Source organism: Filicampus tigris, chromosome 18 (assembly GCF_054856515.1).
Source record: "Filicampus tigris isolate MCC_2025a chromosome 18, RoL_Ftig_1.0, whole genome shotgun sequence".
Classification (NCBI taxonomy): Eukaryota; Metazoa; Chordata; class Actinopteri; order Syngnathiformes; family Syngnathidae; genus Filicampus; species Filicampus tigris.
Window position 1 is genome coordinate 5,882,769 of NC_141234.1, and position 17,553 is coordinate 5,900,321.

Sequence of the window (17,553 nt, forward strand, 5' to 3'; positions counted from 1 at the left end):
GTATATTACATGATTGACTGTGTGCAAACCTTGTGCATAACATTAGCGCACTTAATGCCTCTTCTTTGAAACAGGCCACAGCGTCTCTAAATGTGTAAGGTCAGCATTTGGATCGCCTCGCGGGTGATCCGCCAAACACAATTGGCAAGTGTGATGGTGTATGGAAAGCTGTTTGACCATTTATACGAACTCCGTCATATCCAACTCAAATATCCATTCGAACACGCTTTGCAGGTAGGAAGACAATTCAGCACACTAGTAAATCGGATGTTTAATAGCAATGTTTTTTTCCATTACCGTATGATACTTCTGCACAGTAGCAAGACAACTTTGGCGTACTAGTCGCACAATTACATGTTACTAGTCAGGTAAAATTGCACCAGTTGACATCTGTTTTCTACTAGTAGTACTTGTGAACCTATGTCTGGAAATCAACAGACTGAATAAGCGGCTTTCCATAAAGCCTTTGGGGATTTATTCAACATCTTTGATATCAAGCTTCAGGTCCACATAAAAATAGTAGAACATTTACTTTGTCTTACTAGTAAGGAGAACTGTTGATACGTTCTCAACCGCCTTACCTGGTTAAATAAGGTTTAAATAAAATAAATACAAAAATAATGTTTTTTTTTTCCCCACAACTGGAGAACGTTCCCACGCACTAGTAAAACACGGATTAACATGGATATCAAATAAATGCATTTAGATATCCATCTAAAGGTCATTCAAGTGGGCCAAAAGTGGCACTAGTAATGGAAAAAAAAAAAAAAAAAAAGATTACTAGTTCAACTAGTGCGCTTAATTGGTTGACGAGTGAGGATAAAGAGTGTACTGGTACATCGAGGTGGATATCAAGGATATGCAATAAATGCGCAAACAATTTGCCCACGCCGTGTGCGCCCAAGCCTGGATGAATGAGGATGAGTGGTGGAGTGTAGGCGTGTGTGTGTGTGCCCCCCCGCCCCCTTAGATGACCTGGCAGCAGCTGTGAGGGGTGGGGGTGCACAGCAGACCCTCCTTAGGACTGCGGTGGATGTTGACCGACAGAGTCTTGTCGCTCAGAGGCATCTGCATGGCGCGGTTCTTCATGTTCCTGTGGTTCTCGCGGGCCAGGTCCAGCTCCCCCAGCATCAGGGTCCCCGAGCAAGAGCCCTCCAGCAGGGGGTCCGCCAGCGCGTCCCCCAATGGGGGCGGCTGCTGGTACAGGTTCCCCCGGGGCGACGGCCCCCCCAGAAGCGAGACCTTGTCCAGGCTGCCGGTGGAGCCGCCCACGCACATGCGCCACACGGGCCGTTCCTGAGGGTCCCCGCCGATGCCGGCTGAGACGTTGCCGGGCGCCCCCCCGCCCGCGCCTGCCGTCAGGTTGTGGAACTGCGAGCTGAAGCATAAGCTCATCAACTTGAGGCTTTCCACCAGGCCGCTGGAAGCTTTGGCCGAGTTCTTGCCTTGGCCCAAAACGGATCCGGGGCTGGTGCAGTGAGAGGGGCTTTCCTGGGCCGACGACCTTTTCTCACAGTCCTCGGTACCCTCGCAGGCCGCCGCGTCCGACGGCTGCCGACTGTCCGCGTTGTCGTCGCTGGTCTCTGAGGAGGGCGTCTCCGTGGCGACAGGCGCCGCCACCGAGCCTTCGCTTTTAGGCGACGGAGGCGATGCCGTTCTAGAGTTCAGATTGAGGCTGAGGCTGGGCTTGGTCGAGCCGGGCCGGGTCAGGCCGAGTTCTTTTAACTCCTCCTCCTCCTCTTCCTCGTCCGCCTCGTCCTCCCCTTTCTCGTCCTCATGGATCTGGTTGAGAACCGGAGCGCTCAGGCGGGACGTCAAGCGATTACGGGACGATGCCACGGATGACGAGGCTTTGGAACGGAGCACCACTTGAGCGGCAGGAGCAGAGGGGGAACAACTGTCCTCCCCCTCTTCTTCCTCATCCTCCTCCACGCTAAAAAGGCTGAGACTGCGGGTTTTACAAGAGCCCCCCGAGGTCAGAGAGCCCAGTCTAAGGGGGTTGGAGTGAGGCCGGAGCCCCTTGTCCAGGTTCTGACCGGCTGAGTGCTGGTTGTCCTGCCTCTGACTGAGGTCCAGCAGAGCAGTTTTGGGCCGCGGGCCTTTGTGGAGGCTTTCCGCGCTGCGGGCGGGGGACTGGGGCCCCCCGGGGTGTGACATAGACGGCCCCCCCAAGCCATCGCTGACATCCTGGTGGACATCCACCCGGGTGGGCCAAGACTGCCTGTGAATGGTTAGCATGTAATCAGTGGGCTTGTGTTGTCAGGGGAAATTTACGGATGGCAGTACTGTATAATATTAGAATATAATTAGGTACCGGTACTATTTCTACTTTTTTTTTCCACCACCTGTGTCAAAGCAAGTGGCAACATTTCAGTCATAAAAGAGATGTTTCATAAGAGAAAGCCCAAAAATGATAGGACTATACAGTACACGTTGTTCAGAAAAATACGCACAAAAGACACAGCATTGCTCGAACAAGTGTTTTAAAATTTGCCTTTTCTCTGCTAACAAAATACAAAAACATTGCTTCCTTTTAACACCCTTATAAATAGGATCACTTTTTATTTGTTATCTGCGTGCCTTAAAGGAGATTTATAATCATGGTGTTAGTTCTCTACTATAAAACAAAATTGCATTTTAGAATTAGCCTCTTCACTACTAACAAAGCGGTGCTAAAAGCTCAAATCGTGTTACTTGAACAGCCTCATAACTAAACACAATTACATTATATTCATTTGTGTGTTGTAAACCGCTTGTCATAAAGATTTGTCATTTGTGTTTTATAGTTATTGTGTTGTCTTCCATTTTAAAACCCAACAGTACTTTAGCATTGCCTCTTCCCTGCTAACAAAACAGAGCTAAAAAAATCCTAAAAAAAGAGCCTAAAAACAAAATATTATTATTATCTTTGCTGCTACAAAACAGCACTAAAAGCTACCTAAAATATCACTTAAAACAGCCTTATAACTGTTTACAGTGTTTTGTTAGTTCTCCCTTATAAAGCTACATTAGCTTCTTTCCTGCTATCAAAACAGTGCTAAAGGCTAAAAGAAAAATCACTTACAAGTGCCGCATAACTAAACATTATTACATGTGATTCTCCTGTGTGGTTTTAAATGTGTGTTATAGCCACAGTGTTATTGGTTGGATATGTGTGTGTGTGTTTTTTTTTGTTTGTTTTTTTTCAAAGGCGGCCATCTGTCCCTATGCTGTCGAGTTCATCTGTTGCAGATTAAGAGTAGACAGCACCACAAAAGGCAGCCTTGACTCAAGGAGGGTGTGTTTATGACTGGGATGTGCTCTTTTGCAAGGAGTACATTTATGTCGAACACTTTCTCTGGGTGATTTTTGGCTCTATTTCTCATACCTGAACTGGGCCTTGCTGGGGCTGGGCGATCGTGTCTGGCTGTGCTGCTCCTTCTCTTGCCGCTCCCTCAGCATCCTCTCAGCCAGCAGGTAGTACGTCGCCGTGATGTGGTTGTACTGATTGGACTCCAGAGCCCTGACAAGCGAGAGACGACCCATAATAGTTACTTTACATGTGACGGAGATGCAAATCTAACACGACGTCTTGGTGGCAAGAAACGATGTTGAAGTGAGTTGAGGAGCTTCATTTCATCAAAAGCAGTGCTTTGCCGCCATCCTATGGCAACCGTAGCCAATTATCAATCAATCACATTTTATTTATATAGCACTTTTCATACATAAAAATGCAACTCAAAATTATAACACTTGTGAGGGGATGGTTTTCACTATCTGTATTCAAACGTTTAAAGAGAAGGTGAAATTCAGTTGACCTGTAAAGGGTACCCTGCATTTTAGGGTCATCCAGAATTTTCAGAAGAGCAAACTGTGGCACGTACTCTATTATGGCGTCTCGGTCCGCGATCCCCCCCAGCACCATGCGCTGGATGATGGAGCCGTGCTCTTCTTCCAGCAAGCTGCGGTGGGACACCAGCGGAGTGGTCATCTTGGTGGCCGGCGACGGGTCGACGCCTTGGAGCCACGCGTGGTTCTCGATTTCCTCAAGAGTCGCTCGCTTCTTGGGGTCCCGCTGCAGCATGTGGCCGATTAGACTGAAAAGAGTTGACATCGCTATTCAGCCCAAAACTTCATTTATTTCATTCATTCATTTCGGAGCATTTGACAGGATCTATGACCAAAGTCCTTGCTCAGTATCTTGTACACAGACATTATGTATGACAACTAAGAACACAATCATTTTTATGAGCAGAGCACTAAGGAATTGAGGAACTAGGTCAGTAACACAATTGCGAAATGTGTACTGCTCTCAGTCTGAATGGTTCACCTATATGTACTGATATAATATTAATCATACTGGTGCTCTGTGTGAATATTACAATAAGGCTTTTACCATATTTCCTTTCTCAGGAATAATTATTAAAAATGACAGTGACTAAAAACAGAATATATAATTAAAACAAACAAGCATAAAATTGATCTCAAATCACATTTTATCTATATGGTTTGGATTTAGGCAAATTGTTTAACTGGTTATACAATTATAATATTTTTTTAATTTGATGTGGAATGTTTAATAAGGCTGTATGTAGGACTGTGCAATTAATCGTAATTCAATCACACTCCACGATTACAAAATTGCCATAATCGTAAAAAAACGATGATTAATTCATTTATATCCCACGCACTATGTTTGTTTACACAAGGAAATCATACATTTGCACCTTTTTTTTATTTTATAATAACTAATTTTACCAATATTGTTTGGTCCAAAAGGAAAAAATCAACTGGATAACCTTACATTCATTTGTCTTTATATTTGTTTAATTTAAACATTTTCTTGTTTTGTACCAAAAAATAAATGAACGCTTGAATAATCACGATTTCAATTCTTACCAAAAGAATCATGATTAATATTTTTTTCATAAATCGAGCAGCCCTAGCTGTATGTATGCAAATTAACACCACCAATTTGCCTTCATACGTAATACAAATCTTCAACCCCAAAAGGAAATGACATTTGCACGCTACTGTAAATCGTGTTGCATGCAAATATAGACCAACTACAAATCCAGAGCAATCCAAACTGCCCTGCGCTAACAAACTAACAAAAGGCCAGTGTTAAAACGAGTGCAAGCAGGAGGGAGGAGAAGCCACCACTGTCATCTTCACACGTCGGGGGATATGAAATATGTAACACCTGCCGAGCGGGCTCGTCCATCTGCGCGTGAGCGTCTGCGAGCCTGCGTGCGCGCTCGCGTGTGTGCGTGCCGGCGACTCACTCTCGGCAAGCTCCGGAGATGTGCGGGGGCACCGTGTATTTGCAGTCCATGATCATGGTGAGCGTCTCGCTGTCGTTGGCCTCCTGGAAAGGCGGCTGACCGCACACCAGCATGAAGAGAATCACACCCAGACTCCAGATATCTGCAGGGGAGGCGACAGCGAGGCGTGAAAGTGCATACTGTACACGACACACAACTTTTTCATCAAGCGCTATGGATTTGCTTCAGTTTCAAAGGCGCTTTTGTGTTTCGCCTGTTGTGCAATGTTGTCACAAGTACCGACAGAGATGGCTTTTTGGAACCCTGCCACTGACGCGTGTGAGAACCGCAATGAAATTCTTGCAATCAACAGCACCGCGACAAGACGACACAACACAAAACACAGGATGTCCTCCATTGTTAACAAAACAACTTCAAAACACATTCAAACACCTACGAAATCTATTTTCATGAAACTGTGCAGCAGGCTGGCCAAGGTGTCCAGGAAAGCCCACAATATGTGATCTGGATCAAGCAGGACGGACGGACAAGGTGCGACATTACAGGCCGCATTCTTTGTTTGTTAACTGAACAAGGGTGGGCTCAACAAAAAATGTCTTGGCATGATTTGTTGTTACTGTCCACTGGCATTGGGGCGAGACGCGCGGTGACCAAAGGCAATGTATGGGCAGCCGATGCATTTGTTGGATAGCAAGATTACTCAAAAACCAACAGAATCTATTTTCAGGAAACTCAGTGGAGGAGTGGCACGGGGTGCCGAGCAAAACCTTCTAAATGCGGGTCAAGATCCGACGAGAGGTGCAGCACATCCGCCGCTGGAGCTGCACCGACAATATTACTCACACAAAAGACGATTTGAATGAGCTAAACAATTCGTTTGATCGAAACGTGGATCCTGTGCCCCTTCTGCTTACTGGCCTAGATTAAAAAAACAAAAAAAAAACAAAACAAACAAAGACCGCATCCCACTTGGTTCAAATGAAGCATGAACCACATTCATCCAGAGCGGCGGTCATAAATATGCGCATCTGCCTGACTGACGACAAGGCTCTCGTTGCCCCCGGAGCACTCGCTGCCTCGCTGACATGCATGCATGCGATATCCTGAAAACTGGGTTAACGTGTGCATCTCAGCACAGCGTCCTACAAGTGCTAATTTCATGCTACGCTTCTCTTTTCCACTTTGGGGGAGAGGGGGGGGGGGAATTAAAAAAAAAGAAAAGAGTAAGTTTGTTTGCTGCGAGGCTTTCGCCAGCCCAGTGGTCCTTTGACACACTTCCTGCCGTGACATGTTGCCTTGATTTGGAGAGACACTTGCGGTGCAATGTAAAAAAGTGACAGGTTGCAAAACTGTGGCGACATCAGTGATGCCGGTAACATGTTAGAAAGTAATGTGTTGCCATACTATATCCATTTTTGCAGTCGCAATTCATCTAATGCTTTACTTTTCTTTACTCTTCCGTAATGTGCTATTCCGGTTTTCGTCGTGATTCCCAGGTTCCATCTTAGCTCTACTCCCACAACATCTGGTTGCTTCGCGATGAGCTAAAAGCTGCTGAGTCGGGAGACAATTCCCTACAGTAAAAGTCATTTCTTTTGTTGGTATAAAATATTGATTAGCGCCGCCTTAAAGGTGTGCTATTTCAAGGTCCTCTTTATATATTTTTACACGCATCTTCTCCGCCGAGCATCTTTTGCCGCGATTTATTTATGCTGCACTTGGTTGGCCGAATTCTAAACTAGCGTGCAGACGTCCAACTTCTTACTGAGGAAGGAATTGAAAAGACTCATACTGAAAAAGTTACGATCCGGTCTAAATAACTAATAAAATAAGACAGTCAAATCAAGAAAATGCCAAAATTATATATTTACCAAAAAAAACACAAAAAAGCTAAACTTGGTCATTCGTGCTTTCTATCAGTGTTAAACAAGTTAATAAAATGATGTTGTTGTGGAAAAACAACAACAATGTAGTAATTAACCACAGGGGGATATGTTCCATCTCTATGAGGATCCAGTAAGTGTATTTTGTGCTCTGGGGCATCTCAAGCTGCTTGCAGTCGCCGTCGTCGCCATCTTACCTCCTGCCGACGTCTCCTAGCAACCACGACCGTCTCCCTCATTACTTGCGTCAGCGGTGCGTTCAACTTCCTTCCTCTGTAACTTTATTTACAAAACCAGATGGCCGACAACACATCGCCGGACGTATTATTCTCTTTGAAAGAAGCGGAATCTTTGCTAGCGCCGTATTGGACGCTATTACATTGTGCTGATGTACCGCATGCACATTATTGCACAGATATTTCCTGAATTATGCATGTGCACCAATAAACTGGTTATTAGGCTTTTTTTGTGTGTGTGTGTTTGTGCAGCTTGTGTTTGGTGGGGTGGAAAGAAGGAGACTATATTTAACTCGACATTTGCAGACTGTAAAAAAAAAAAAAAAACGGTGGGAGCTGACACACCGCATAATATCAGGAAAGGATGTCTCCAGTCTCTAGTCTGCACTGAGATCAACCTGGGAAGTCTTTACAGCCCCTTAGATGTGCAATCAATGTTCAGTTATTCAGGAACAAGCTCGAATATGCCATCCCAATTCGCAATATCCCACAATTTAAAAAGTTTCTTGGTAGCACATATGTGACGAGGACGAAGAATTAAAGCATTATTTGCCACCTCTTTTTTAGCCTTGCTTAACTTAGCCCGTTTTGAGGGGGCGGTCTCACCGAGCGCAAATGAGCCAAAGACAATTTGACATAATCCTTATGTCGCTTTTACTTGATCAGCAGCTTTTTCTCCGACACAATCAGTCTCTCTGTTTTCAATCTCGATGTATTTTTGGCTCAACAGAGAAGCGAGAAACTCCAAATAGGGCCAACTGAAAGCGAGGACAGTCTTGTTATCACGGTTATAAAAGTGGGCTTGTGGCCACGAGGCACACTGCGAGCCCGGCTACCTTGAAGCCCTGAATACAAGAGTTGCGGTTTGGATGCTGATAATTATTATGTCATTGTTCCCTGTGACTAAAACTGCATCCCACTTAATGACGAAATTCACAGACGCAGCACAAGCGCACAATAGGACAGACGCTCAACACAATGGGTCGTGTGACCTCACGTCCAGCTGATATTGTCCAACAACAGGATGTCATTATTTCACTCTGGAGATTTGGAGAACGCTCATCTGCTTGGCACAAAATAAGAGAGGCAGAGAGCAGAAAATAGCGCCACTAATCCACACAGAGAGAAAAAAAATAAAAAATGATAATGCTTCTCCATTGCCTGCTGTCTCCATTTTGTGCTCTGGCATACAGAGCAAGGAGTCATTTCCTTCTTAAATCCCCCCACGCCACAAATACTATTTTTATGCTCTTACATTATATTTTGATCTGTTATCAAAACCAAAGCTTAAAGCGGAAGTCAACCCAAACATATTTTTTTCAAGAATATGTTCACGGCAGGCCCACTAGTTGAAACACGGCATTCTGATTCATTTTGAGTGTGTGGAATATAAGCAGCAAAATGCACTCCTTTTTAGCCATCTCTGGGGGCGGCCATTTTGTCTTCTGTCGATTGAAAATGAAATCACAACTGCTCACAACGACCAATCGCGGATGACCTGTTTTCTGAATCTGAGCCGTGATTGGTCGTTGTGAGCAGTTGCAATGTCATTTTCAGTCGACAGAAGACAAAATGGCTGCCCCCAGAGATGGCTAAAAACGAGTGGATTAACACTTATTCCACAAACGCAGTATTTATCAGAATGCCCTGTTTCAACTTGACATTTTTTTTTGGCGTAGACTACCACTTTAAGTGTCCAATTTTGGATTTTAAAAGAAAGCTCAAGTAGTAGGATGGATGTCAACAACAGTGCAGGTCAAGATCAACTTTTATAAGGACTCCAAATAGTGACGTGCAGATCGATACTGAAATATTCGCACCTCCGACAGCAGATGCCGTGAAATTGATTCTCAAATTAAAATATTATTACTTCAGTCATTTGAGATAAAGCACATCATTAACAGCAGCAACAGTGGGAAATAACAGTTGATATCTTGTCCAAATAGTTGGTAGGAACTACTTTTCCTACCCCCTTAGTAGGATGTAATGCGCAAGTTTGACTATCCCTGTAGATACCGCGAACCTTCAAACTGTGCGGCAGACAACTATTTCGCCGTGGATTAGACAGTGGTTAACTTTTCTTCAGCTTCGTTTGATACACGTTCAAATCGAGGAAGCGTCTACTCATTCACATTTCCTCAAACTGACGATATTTAGCACTGGACACGTTCAAGCAATGTGAACCTTGAGCTCCTTATCAGCCTGCTGATAAAGCTGACAGACTGGGGACTTGCAGACGCACCTCAGCCCTTATTTGCTAGCCAAAGAGAGAGAGGGAGTGTGTGTGTGTGTGTGTGTGTGTGTGTGGGGGTGTGTGTGTGTGTGTGTGTTGCTATCAGTGTGCCATATCAGCATAGTGGGCGTGAATGTGAAAGTAATACAGTCGCTATGGAGGACAGTACAGTGCGTGCCACATGGCCAGTGACAACAGCGGCTAACATGCACTGAGCTCTACTAGACGTAGATGCATCGTAAGAATGAAGAAAAAGACAGTAGTCTTTTAATGAATTAAACAAAGCTTCACTGTATTTGATTCCAACTCACCGACGGCGGGAGCGTCGTACTCGTCCCCGAGCAGGATCTCGGGGGCGGAGTAGGCCAGCGAGCCGCAGGAGGTGTTGAGCTTCTTCCCCGGCTGAAACCTGTTGCTGAAGCCGAAGTCGGTGAGCTTGACCACGCCCTGCTTCTCGAAGAACACCACGTTCTCGGGCTTTAGGTCCCGGTGCACCACGTGCAGCCGGTGGCAGTAGGAGATGGCGTGCACGATCTGGGCGAAGTAACACTTGGACACCTGGAGGGGGAGACACAGACGATGGGCGCGGAGTCCAAAAAGACCTCTGCCAAGGCCAGGCTAATTATACCTTCCTATACTTCTGCCTATGATTTTCCATTGCCTTTAAAGGGACCTACTTCTTTGTCACTTGTTCAAAGAACCTCCGCATATTTGGAATTCCCACTTACAGAGACCATGCCAAAGCCCTGTCTAATACAAAAGTGTTGCTTTGGTGCCAAAGAACTATGTTGACTTGGTAGCCACCCTCATGCAGAGACGGTCAAATCACTCATGTGTGATGTCACTGCTATCGTGTTAAATCCAAAAGATAAGCAAAGCTGCATTGAGATTTGTTAGCTACCCATATTAGCATTAGCTGCTGATAAGCGGCTCGTAATTGATCGCTTGATGAAGTAGTCAACGTAAACGTGATGTCACATGGACAGTACAGTGTATCAAGTGCTGCTTGCATGAGTGAAAATGCTTTTATTGTTTTTATGGGCGCTTGCTTTTTTTTTTTTTTTTTCAAACCCAACCTGGAGTGTGCTCTTGCAACCTGTTGTAGTCATGACATCATTGTTTTGGCCCAGCAGTATATGGGTCGGAGTATACCGTCGCTCACGTGTATCCATTACTTAAGTGAAGCAAGAAATAAGGTATGTAAAATGGAATTATTTTGTCAGTTGACATACTATTAAAACAGACAGGAAAAGTAAACTGTATTAAATTGAAGCAAATATGCTCCTTTAAGGGAACTTTTGGCCTCAACTTTAAAAACTATCGGGGGGAACTGATTAAATCATTTTTGCGTGAAAAAATAAAATAAAAAATGAAACACCCGCTCAGGATATGCGTCATCTGTGAAAATAGACAATGCAGCTCCTGAATCCACAATCAAATTTAACGACTTTGTGCTTGGCTCATATCCCGTCCGGCCACAAAGTTCTGTGGAAAGCGGTTGCGTAGTTTTTGCGTAATGCTGCTAGGGGCAGACAAAACAAACAAACCTTGTTGTCATAGTCACATCAAACCAAACGTCAGCATTCTCCATTCACTTAAACAGCTGTTCCGCTAATACAGCACGACATGCACGATTTCACCTAAATAATCCGACTCACTTCCTCGCTGAGGCCTCCCTCGTGCTTCATGATGCAATCGAACATGTCCCCGCCGTCCCCCAGTTCCAGGATGAGGTAGAGCTTCGTGGCCGTGTCGATGACCTCGTACAGGCGCACCACGTTGGGGTGCTGCACCAGCTTCATGCAGCGCACCTCCTGGAAAAGGTGGCCCCGCGCCACCTGGTCCAGCTTGGTCTTGTCAATCACCTTCACCGCCACCTGAAAAGTCAGCGAGTCAGTCAGGAGGACGCCCAAAAAAAAAAGAAAAAAAAAAAAAGTTTTCTTGTAGCGGTAGTGTGCAAGCACACCTTTTCCCCAGTGAAGACGTGTCGGGCAAGTTTGACCACGGCGAAATGTCCGCGGCCCAGCGTCTTATCCAAGTCGTACAGCCCGGCGATCTTCCCGTCATGGTGACGTTTGAGGCCCGCCATGACCTCCGGCGGGGCGTTGGCGGGAAGGGGGGCTGGGGAGGGGGAAGGAAGTCTCGTGTCACCCTCTGGACCCTCCGTCAGACGTCCATCTTCTCTTCCATGTGGCTTGACTGTCAGTTGAGGTGTGTCGCGGCAAGATAAGATGTGGTTGATCTGAGACCAGCTGCTTGCTGGGGTGGCTCCGAGGGACGACGGCAAAAAGCTTCACCTTAGTCCCATCTTGTCGTGCTCTATGAGACCAAAACAAAGCATGCATTATTTAAACCTTTGAACTGTGAGGCAGACATATTATCCGGGAGGTCACTGTACTTAGAACAGTAACTTTGTTTAAAGCGGAAGTCAACCCAAACATATTTTTTTTCAAGAATATGTCCCCAGCAGGCCCACTAGTTGAAACACGGCATTCTGATTGATTTTGCGTTTGTGGAATATAAATTAAGCAGCAAAATGCACTCGTTTTTAGCCATCTCTGGGGGCGGCCATGTTGTCTTCTATCGACTGAAAATGACATCACAACTGCTCACAGCGACCAATCACTGCTGACCTGTTGTCTGAGTCTGAGCCGTGATTGGTCGTTGTGAGCAGTTTTGTGATGTCATTTTCAGTCGACAGAAGACAAAAATGGCCGCACCCAGAGATGGCTAAAAACGAGTGGATTAACACTTATTCCACAAACGCAATATTTATCAGAATGCCCTGTTTCAACTAGTTGGCTTGCATAGAACATATTCTTGAAAAAAAAAATGTTTGCGTTGACTTCCCCTTGAAAGAAAAAACAGCCTGCACCTCAGATTTGTCTTCTATATTAGTAATCCTTCCACCATTACAACTATTTCTTGTAAAGAGGCAACTTTTGTCAAGTATCCCTTATTAGTGTGACCCCTACACTTCCTCATGTTATGATGCGTGCCACTACCTTGTTTAGCTTTATTTTTAGACTAAGCGGCGGCTGATATGACAATAAAAATGCACTGGACTTTCTTGTTTTGTTTTTTTTTGTAACGTGCCAAGTGGCTGCTTGAACAAGTTGCTTGTTCAATAATCATGGATACTACACAGAGGCATTAAATTGACTTCCTGTGTCCCTGTGTGTAGCCTGCTATTACTCAGACACTGTGGGAAACATTCGGACATTTTCCAGTCAACACACATTGCCCAGAGCAGTCACAAGTGTGTTTTTCTTTTTTGTGACACTGCCACAGAAGGGTCGCTGATTTATTTCATGCGATAGAGGAAAGAGTCTGCTCAGTAGCGTATGGAAATTATAATAAATATCAATTACATACGCAAATGTCATTCGCCAACAGTACACACTGAGCAATGACCCAATTATTTCTCAAAATCCAACAATGTATTCAAATGAATATAGATTGTATCAAAGATTTCACAAAGTACAATTTCCTTTTTCGTATCATGCCCAAATAAGGCGCCTTTAACAATATATTGTCATACCGTTAAATCGACAAGTGATCTAGAAATGCGAGCAGTCTCCAAAGTTTTATGACACCGTGTACCATAAAAGCTGTTGAGCAGAACAATAAAGTTCCAATAATGAGGTCGACTCACAGGTGACCGTTAACCGACGTTCATTCCGGTAACCGAAATCACGTCAATAGGCGACGCACTCCCCGTGTGCGAGTCACGCCGTTCCTGGCATACTTGCTCCTACATCGTCCTGATAGCGTAACAACGCCCGGAGGCGGGAGGAGCGGCCCTGACATTCCTGACTTCCACGGGCCTACCTGCAGGCCGAGCCGACACAGAACACACGACAGGCGCGCCAAGTACAGGCCCGGAACATTCCTGCAAGGTGATCCACACCTAGGTGTGCCCACACTCACCTAGATTCGTAGAAACAATAGGACAAAGATGAGCTGTTGCCAGGGAGCACACCTTTATAGGGAACAGCATAATACAAAAAAGCAAGGCAGGAATACCACCCGCTTGCAGAAAATATTAGAAACATCTCCGTGCATCATGAAATTAGGGCTGTTTGATATGGCCTTACATGGAAATGCCATTCATCTGTTCCAACCTCCCTCCTAATTAAAAAAAAAACAAACTGTAATGTCTTTTTTAATAGGAAAACAGAATTCTATGATATTGTATGAAATAAAAACGTGCAGTAATGAGAGGGAATTAAACCGTTTTGGGCGTATTTATTGGTGCAATTCGATGGACATTGTATTGCTGAGCTAGCCTTGGCAAACTGGGGGCAAGATAATACAGACATACGAATATACGGAGACGGTCACGACTTCTCAGAACTTAATATTAATCATTCTTTGCAGGGGATAAAGAATAAATGTCTGTGAAGATTGTTATCTGTCTACATACATAGCACCGTGTGTGTACAAATACCCATTGCTACAAAAGTCCTGACATCGAGACATTGATTTTTAAATCCATTTCGTTGTCCTCCTTCAGGCTCTTTTATTGCCATACGCAAACAATGTCAAAATGATTCCGCTCGTGTTGTCTGTCGCTGAAATTCATTGATTGTCGGGCTGGAATGGATTAATGTCATTTGAATTCATTTCAATGAGGAAAATTGATGGGCCACACGAGTAAATTGAGTTACGAGCTTGGTCATGGAACAAATTCAACTCGCAAGCTAAAGCTCCGCTTTAATTGCATTATTTTTCATGGGGGAGAAAAAAAAAAAAAAACGGCTCCCAGACTTGATACCTCTCTTGTTTTGGATCATTCGATTGTACAAGTGTACCTAATGTTGTGTCCTGCTTTAAGTGAAGCGCCACACATGGCATGTTACGTGTGGTCAGTGTAAGCATGTGTTGGCTTAATCTCTCCTTGATGCTCAGGTTACCTAATGAAACGTAAGTGTGTGAGCGCTTACATCCATTAAGTAGTCAACGGTGCATCTTGAAAATTCACATCAGGAGTCTGTTGCGCAAGAGAGCAAAGTGTGTTGATTTTTACAAGGGGGTGTGTACACATCCAAGTACAACATATACTGTGTCAAGGACTCGAGGCGGTACTAATGACACGCGCTAATATATCATAAACTGAGACATCAGATAACGACTGATTCAATGGAGTTACATAATATGACAAAAATGGAGAAAATTGAAGGCAAAAGGGGCTAAAATAACAAGATTGCGGTCCCATTACACACCATTCCGCTCGAACTTTCAACCCTTCAACCAATGAGGCACAAAAAAAAGAAACCTAACAATTTGAATATTTAAGTAGCACCACATTAGTAATGGTTGTTAGGAGGGTTTGCCATCAAATATTGTCATTAAACAAGCACACAAGTCATTGACATTATGAGGTTTTTTTTTTTTTTTTGCATTTCATGTTGATATTATGGTAATACACAAATCCACTGTGATAACACAGTTTATAGGAGTGGCGGCAAACACAAGAATCACATTAATAATTAATGCAAACCTACTCAACTCGATCCCGTTATTGCAGAGCATCACATCTATATGCGTACTGCAGCAACACAAACACTAATCACCAGTCGAATCATAAGCATTTAAACTAGACACAACAATTGGAAATGCATAAACAATATACTAGTACTCCTACAACGACTACTACTATTACAACTCATGGCACTGTCTACATTTGTTTCGGGTCTCAGCAGCATTGGGAGAGTGGTGGGATACAAGCTCCACACAGGGAAGCCAGAGCAAAAATTGGAACCCAAAACTTTAGCACTGTGAGTCAGATGAGCTAACCAGAGTCACGTGTTGCTTTAATCACACTTAATTTCATTTTTTTTTTTTTTATGTGAGTAGCATCCACTTAGTGGGGAAAAAAATGACATCGGCATAAAACAGAGCCCTGTGGGACACCATGCGTGGAGTACAATATGTCCTACTGTCTCATCTTAATGTGTTTCTTTTTAATGGGTAATTTAATCAGGTGAGAACACTACATGTAAATTATATGAAACATATACTGTATATTGTTAAAAATGATTAGTTTTAGGCCAGCATGGTGAGCCTTGTGGTTAGCATGTTTGCCGCAGATTCCCAAAACGAACGTTTGGTTTATTTAAGACCTGTCCTCAGGTTTGAAAAACCGGCATGGTGGATTGAGTGGTTAGCGAATCCGCCTCACAGATCTGAGGTTGGGAGGTCCAATCCAAGCTCCGGTCTTCCTGTGTGGAGTTGACATATTCTCCCACACTCCACAAACATGCATCATGTCATTTAAGACTCTAAATTATGATAAGGTGTAAATGTGAGGGTGAACACTTGTTTCTCTGTGTGCTCTGTGAGTGATGGGCTGCTGACCTGTCCAAGGTTACTTAATGTCAGCTGGGATAGGGTGCAGCACATCCGTGGTTCTGGTTAAGGTTTAGTACCGGTAGATGGGTGGACGATGTGAAAACTCACAACAAATTCACACGGGAATGTGAGAGCTTATATTTGAACCTTGAACCTCATAATAATGAGGCAGATGTGCTAACCACTAAACCACCGTGTTGCCTACATGTAATCAAAACATGATCAATTTTATTATACTGTATTGTTATCTGGTCAGCAAAGAAAAGTTTACTTTTGTCTTCTTCCACAATGCCCAGACCTACTTGCTATTTCATATAGTCTATAGAATATGGATGGGTGTATGCTTTGCCTTTTTAATCCTCTAATCCATCATGCATGACTGTTTTAGTTCATGTTAATAAGGGTGAATCTTTTGATATATTTTTTTTAATTCCACAACCGTACCATGTTTAAAAATGCCATTCATAATGAAATAGTTTACTCCAATGGGTCCAATAATAGCAACAGTGTCAACAAACCATTGTTAGATTTTCACTGCTATGGCGATAATGGCCATATGGGTCCCTCCAACCTCCATCTAATAGAAGTACGGATTGACAATAACAACAAACCTCCCCCCAAAAAATAAAAATTCCCCCACCATCTAGTCGGCGCTGGGGATAAATCCCGCACAGGAATCCAGCCGAACTTGACACAAGTGATCACCCGGGCCCACCGAACCAGCCTTTGCCTTGCATGCACCACTTACCACGGAGAGAAGGAAGCAGCCAGCCAGTCACTACGAGTCCTCTTCGGGCTCCCTTTAACCAAACGGCAAGGCCGCACGGGGATCCGGCCGCTGGAACTGCGGCTTTCGACGACGCTTGGACCCGCCAACTTTTGGGTGATGCTCGGAACCGATTAAGGTTGAACAACACGGCGTTTTAAACCCAAACAGCCACCGAATAAAACTGGAACGTCTCTCTCTCTCTCTCTCACTCTAGCTCGCCCCAGTCTTCTCGTTCTATTGCGTCAAGCGACGGATGTGGTTAGCGCTAACACAGGAAGCGAGCTCTGTTGTAGTTATCAAAACACAATCTTGTGCTATTATTAACGACTCTTCAGCCAATCGGCCCGACTTTTGAAGATGTTTTATAAAGTGCTATTTCAAAGAAGAATCATTTAATTAACCCCGCCTGAGTAACGTGTACAACGTTTTATTTCTTTACGAATTACGAAACCCTAAAAGCGAAACATGAGGAGGGGAGTTTGGAATAAAAACACTATACAGATTTCTACACGAACTACAAACTAATGTAACCCCGATACTGGTTTCATTCGCAATTTTTTTAAATTGTAATTTGGTAATTCAAACGGCAACAAATAAGCGCTTTAGTTTTATAAACAAATAGCCGACTTCCGGTTGTGTCGCTTTATGAACAGCGTCAACTTGATTGTCACTGCGCATCGGCCAGCTCTGACGTCACAATTACGTTAATACACGGAATATGTTTTTTCTAAATAAAGTTTAAAAAATACACGGAATATTTACCGAGCTCTTTCAAAATCGCCCCCCCCCAAACAAAAAATAAACTATAATAACA

General features: G+C 44.1%; 1 protein-coding gene across 1 annotated transcript; it reads right to left on the reverse strand.

Moving 5' to 3' along the window:
- Positions 1-253: 253 nt before the first annotated feature.
- Positions 254-16,999, reverse strand: snrka (SNF related kinase a). The gene is made up of 8 exons (XM_086014923.1): positions 16,719-16,999; positions 11,583-11,935; positions 11,275-11,493; positions 9,928-10,174; positions 5,265-5,406; positions 3,864-4,076; positions 3,368-3,502; positions 254-2,221 (listed from the first exon to the last, which is right to left on the reverse strand). Exons 2-8 carry the CDS (start codon positions 11,703-11,705, stop codon positions 967-969), a joined length of 2,334 nt encoding a protein of 777 aa, XP_085871049.1. The 5' UTR covers positions 11,706-11,935; positions 16,719-16,999; the 3' UTR covers positions 254-966.
- Positions 17,000-17,553: the final 554 nt, after the last annotated feature.

What these genes read in the sequence shown, in the direction of transcription:
- snrka (XM_086014923.1), bottom strand. Translation starts at nt 11,705, where the DNA reads ATGGCGGGCCTCAAACGTCACCATGACGGGAAGATCGCCGGGCTGTAC. An exon ending in GACCGAGACGCCATAATAGA is followed by an intron (nt 3,503 to 3,863) that starts GTACGTGCCACA and finishes CTCGCTTGTCAG; the next exon opens with GGCTCTGGAGTCCAATCAGT. An exon ending in CCCAGCAAGGCCCAGTTCAG is followed by an intron (nt 2,222 to 3,367) that starts GTATGAGAAATA and finishes AACCATTCACAG; the next exon opens with GCAGTCTTGGCCCACCCGGG.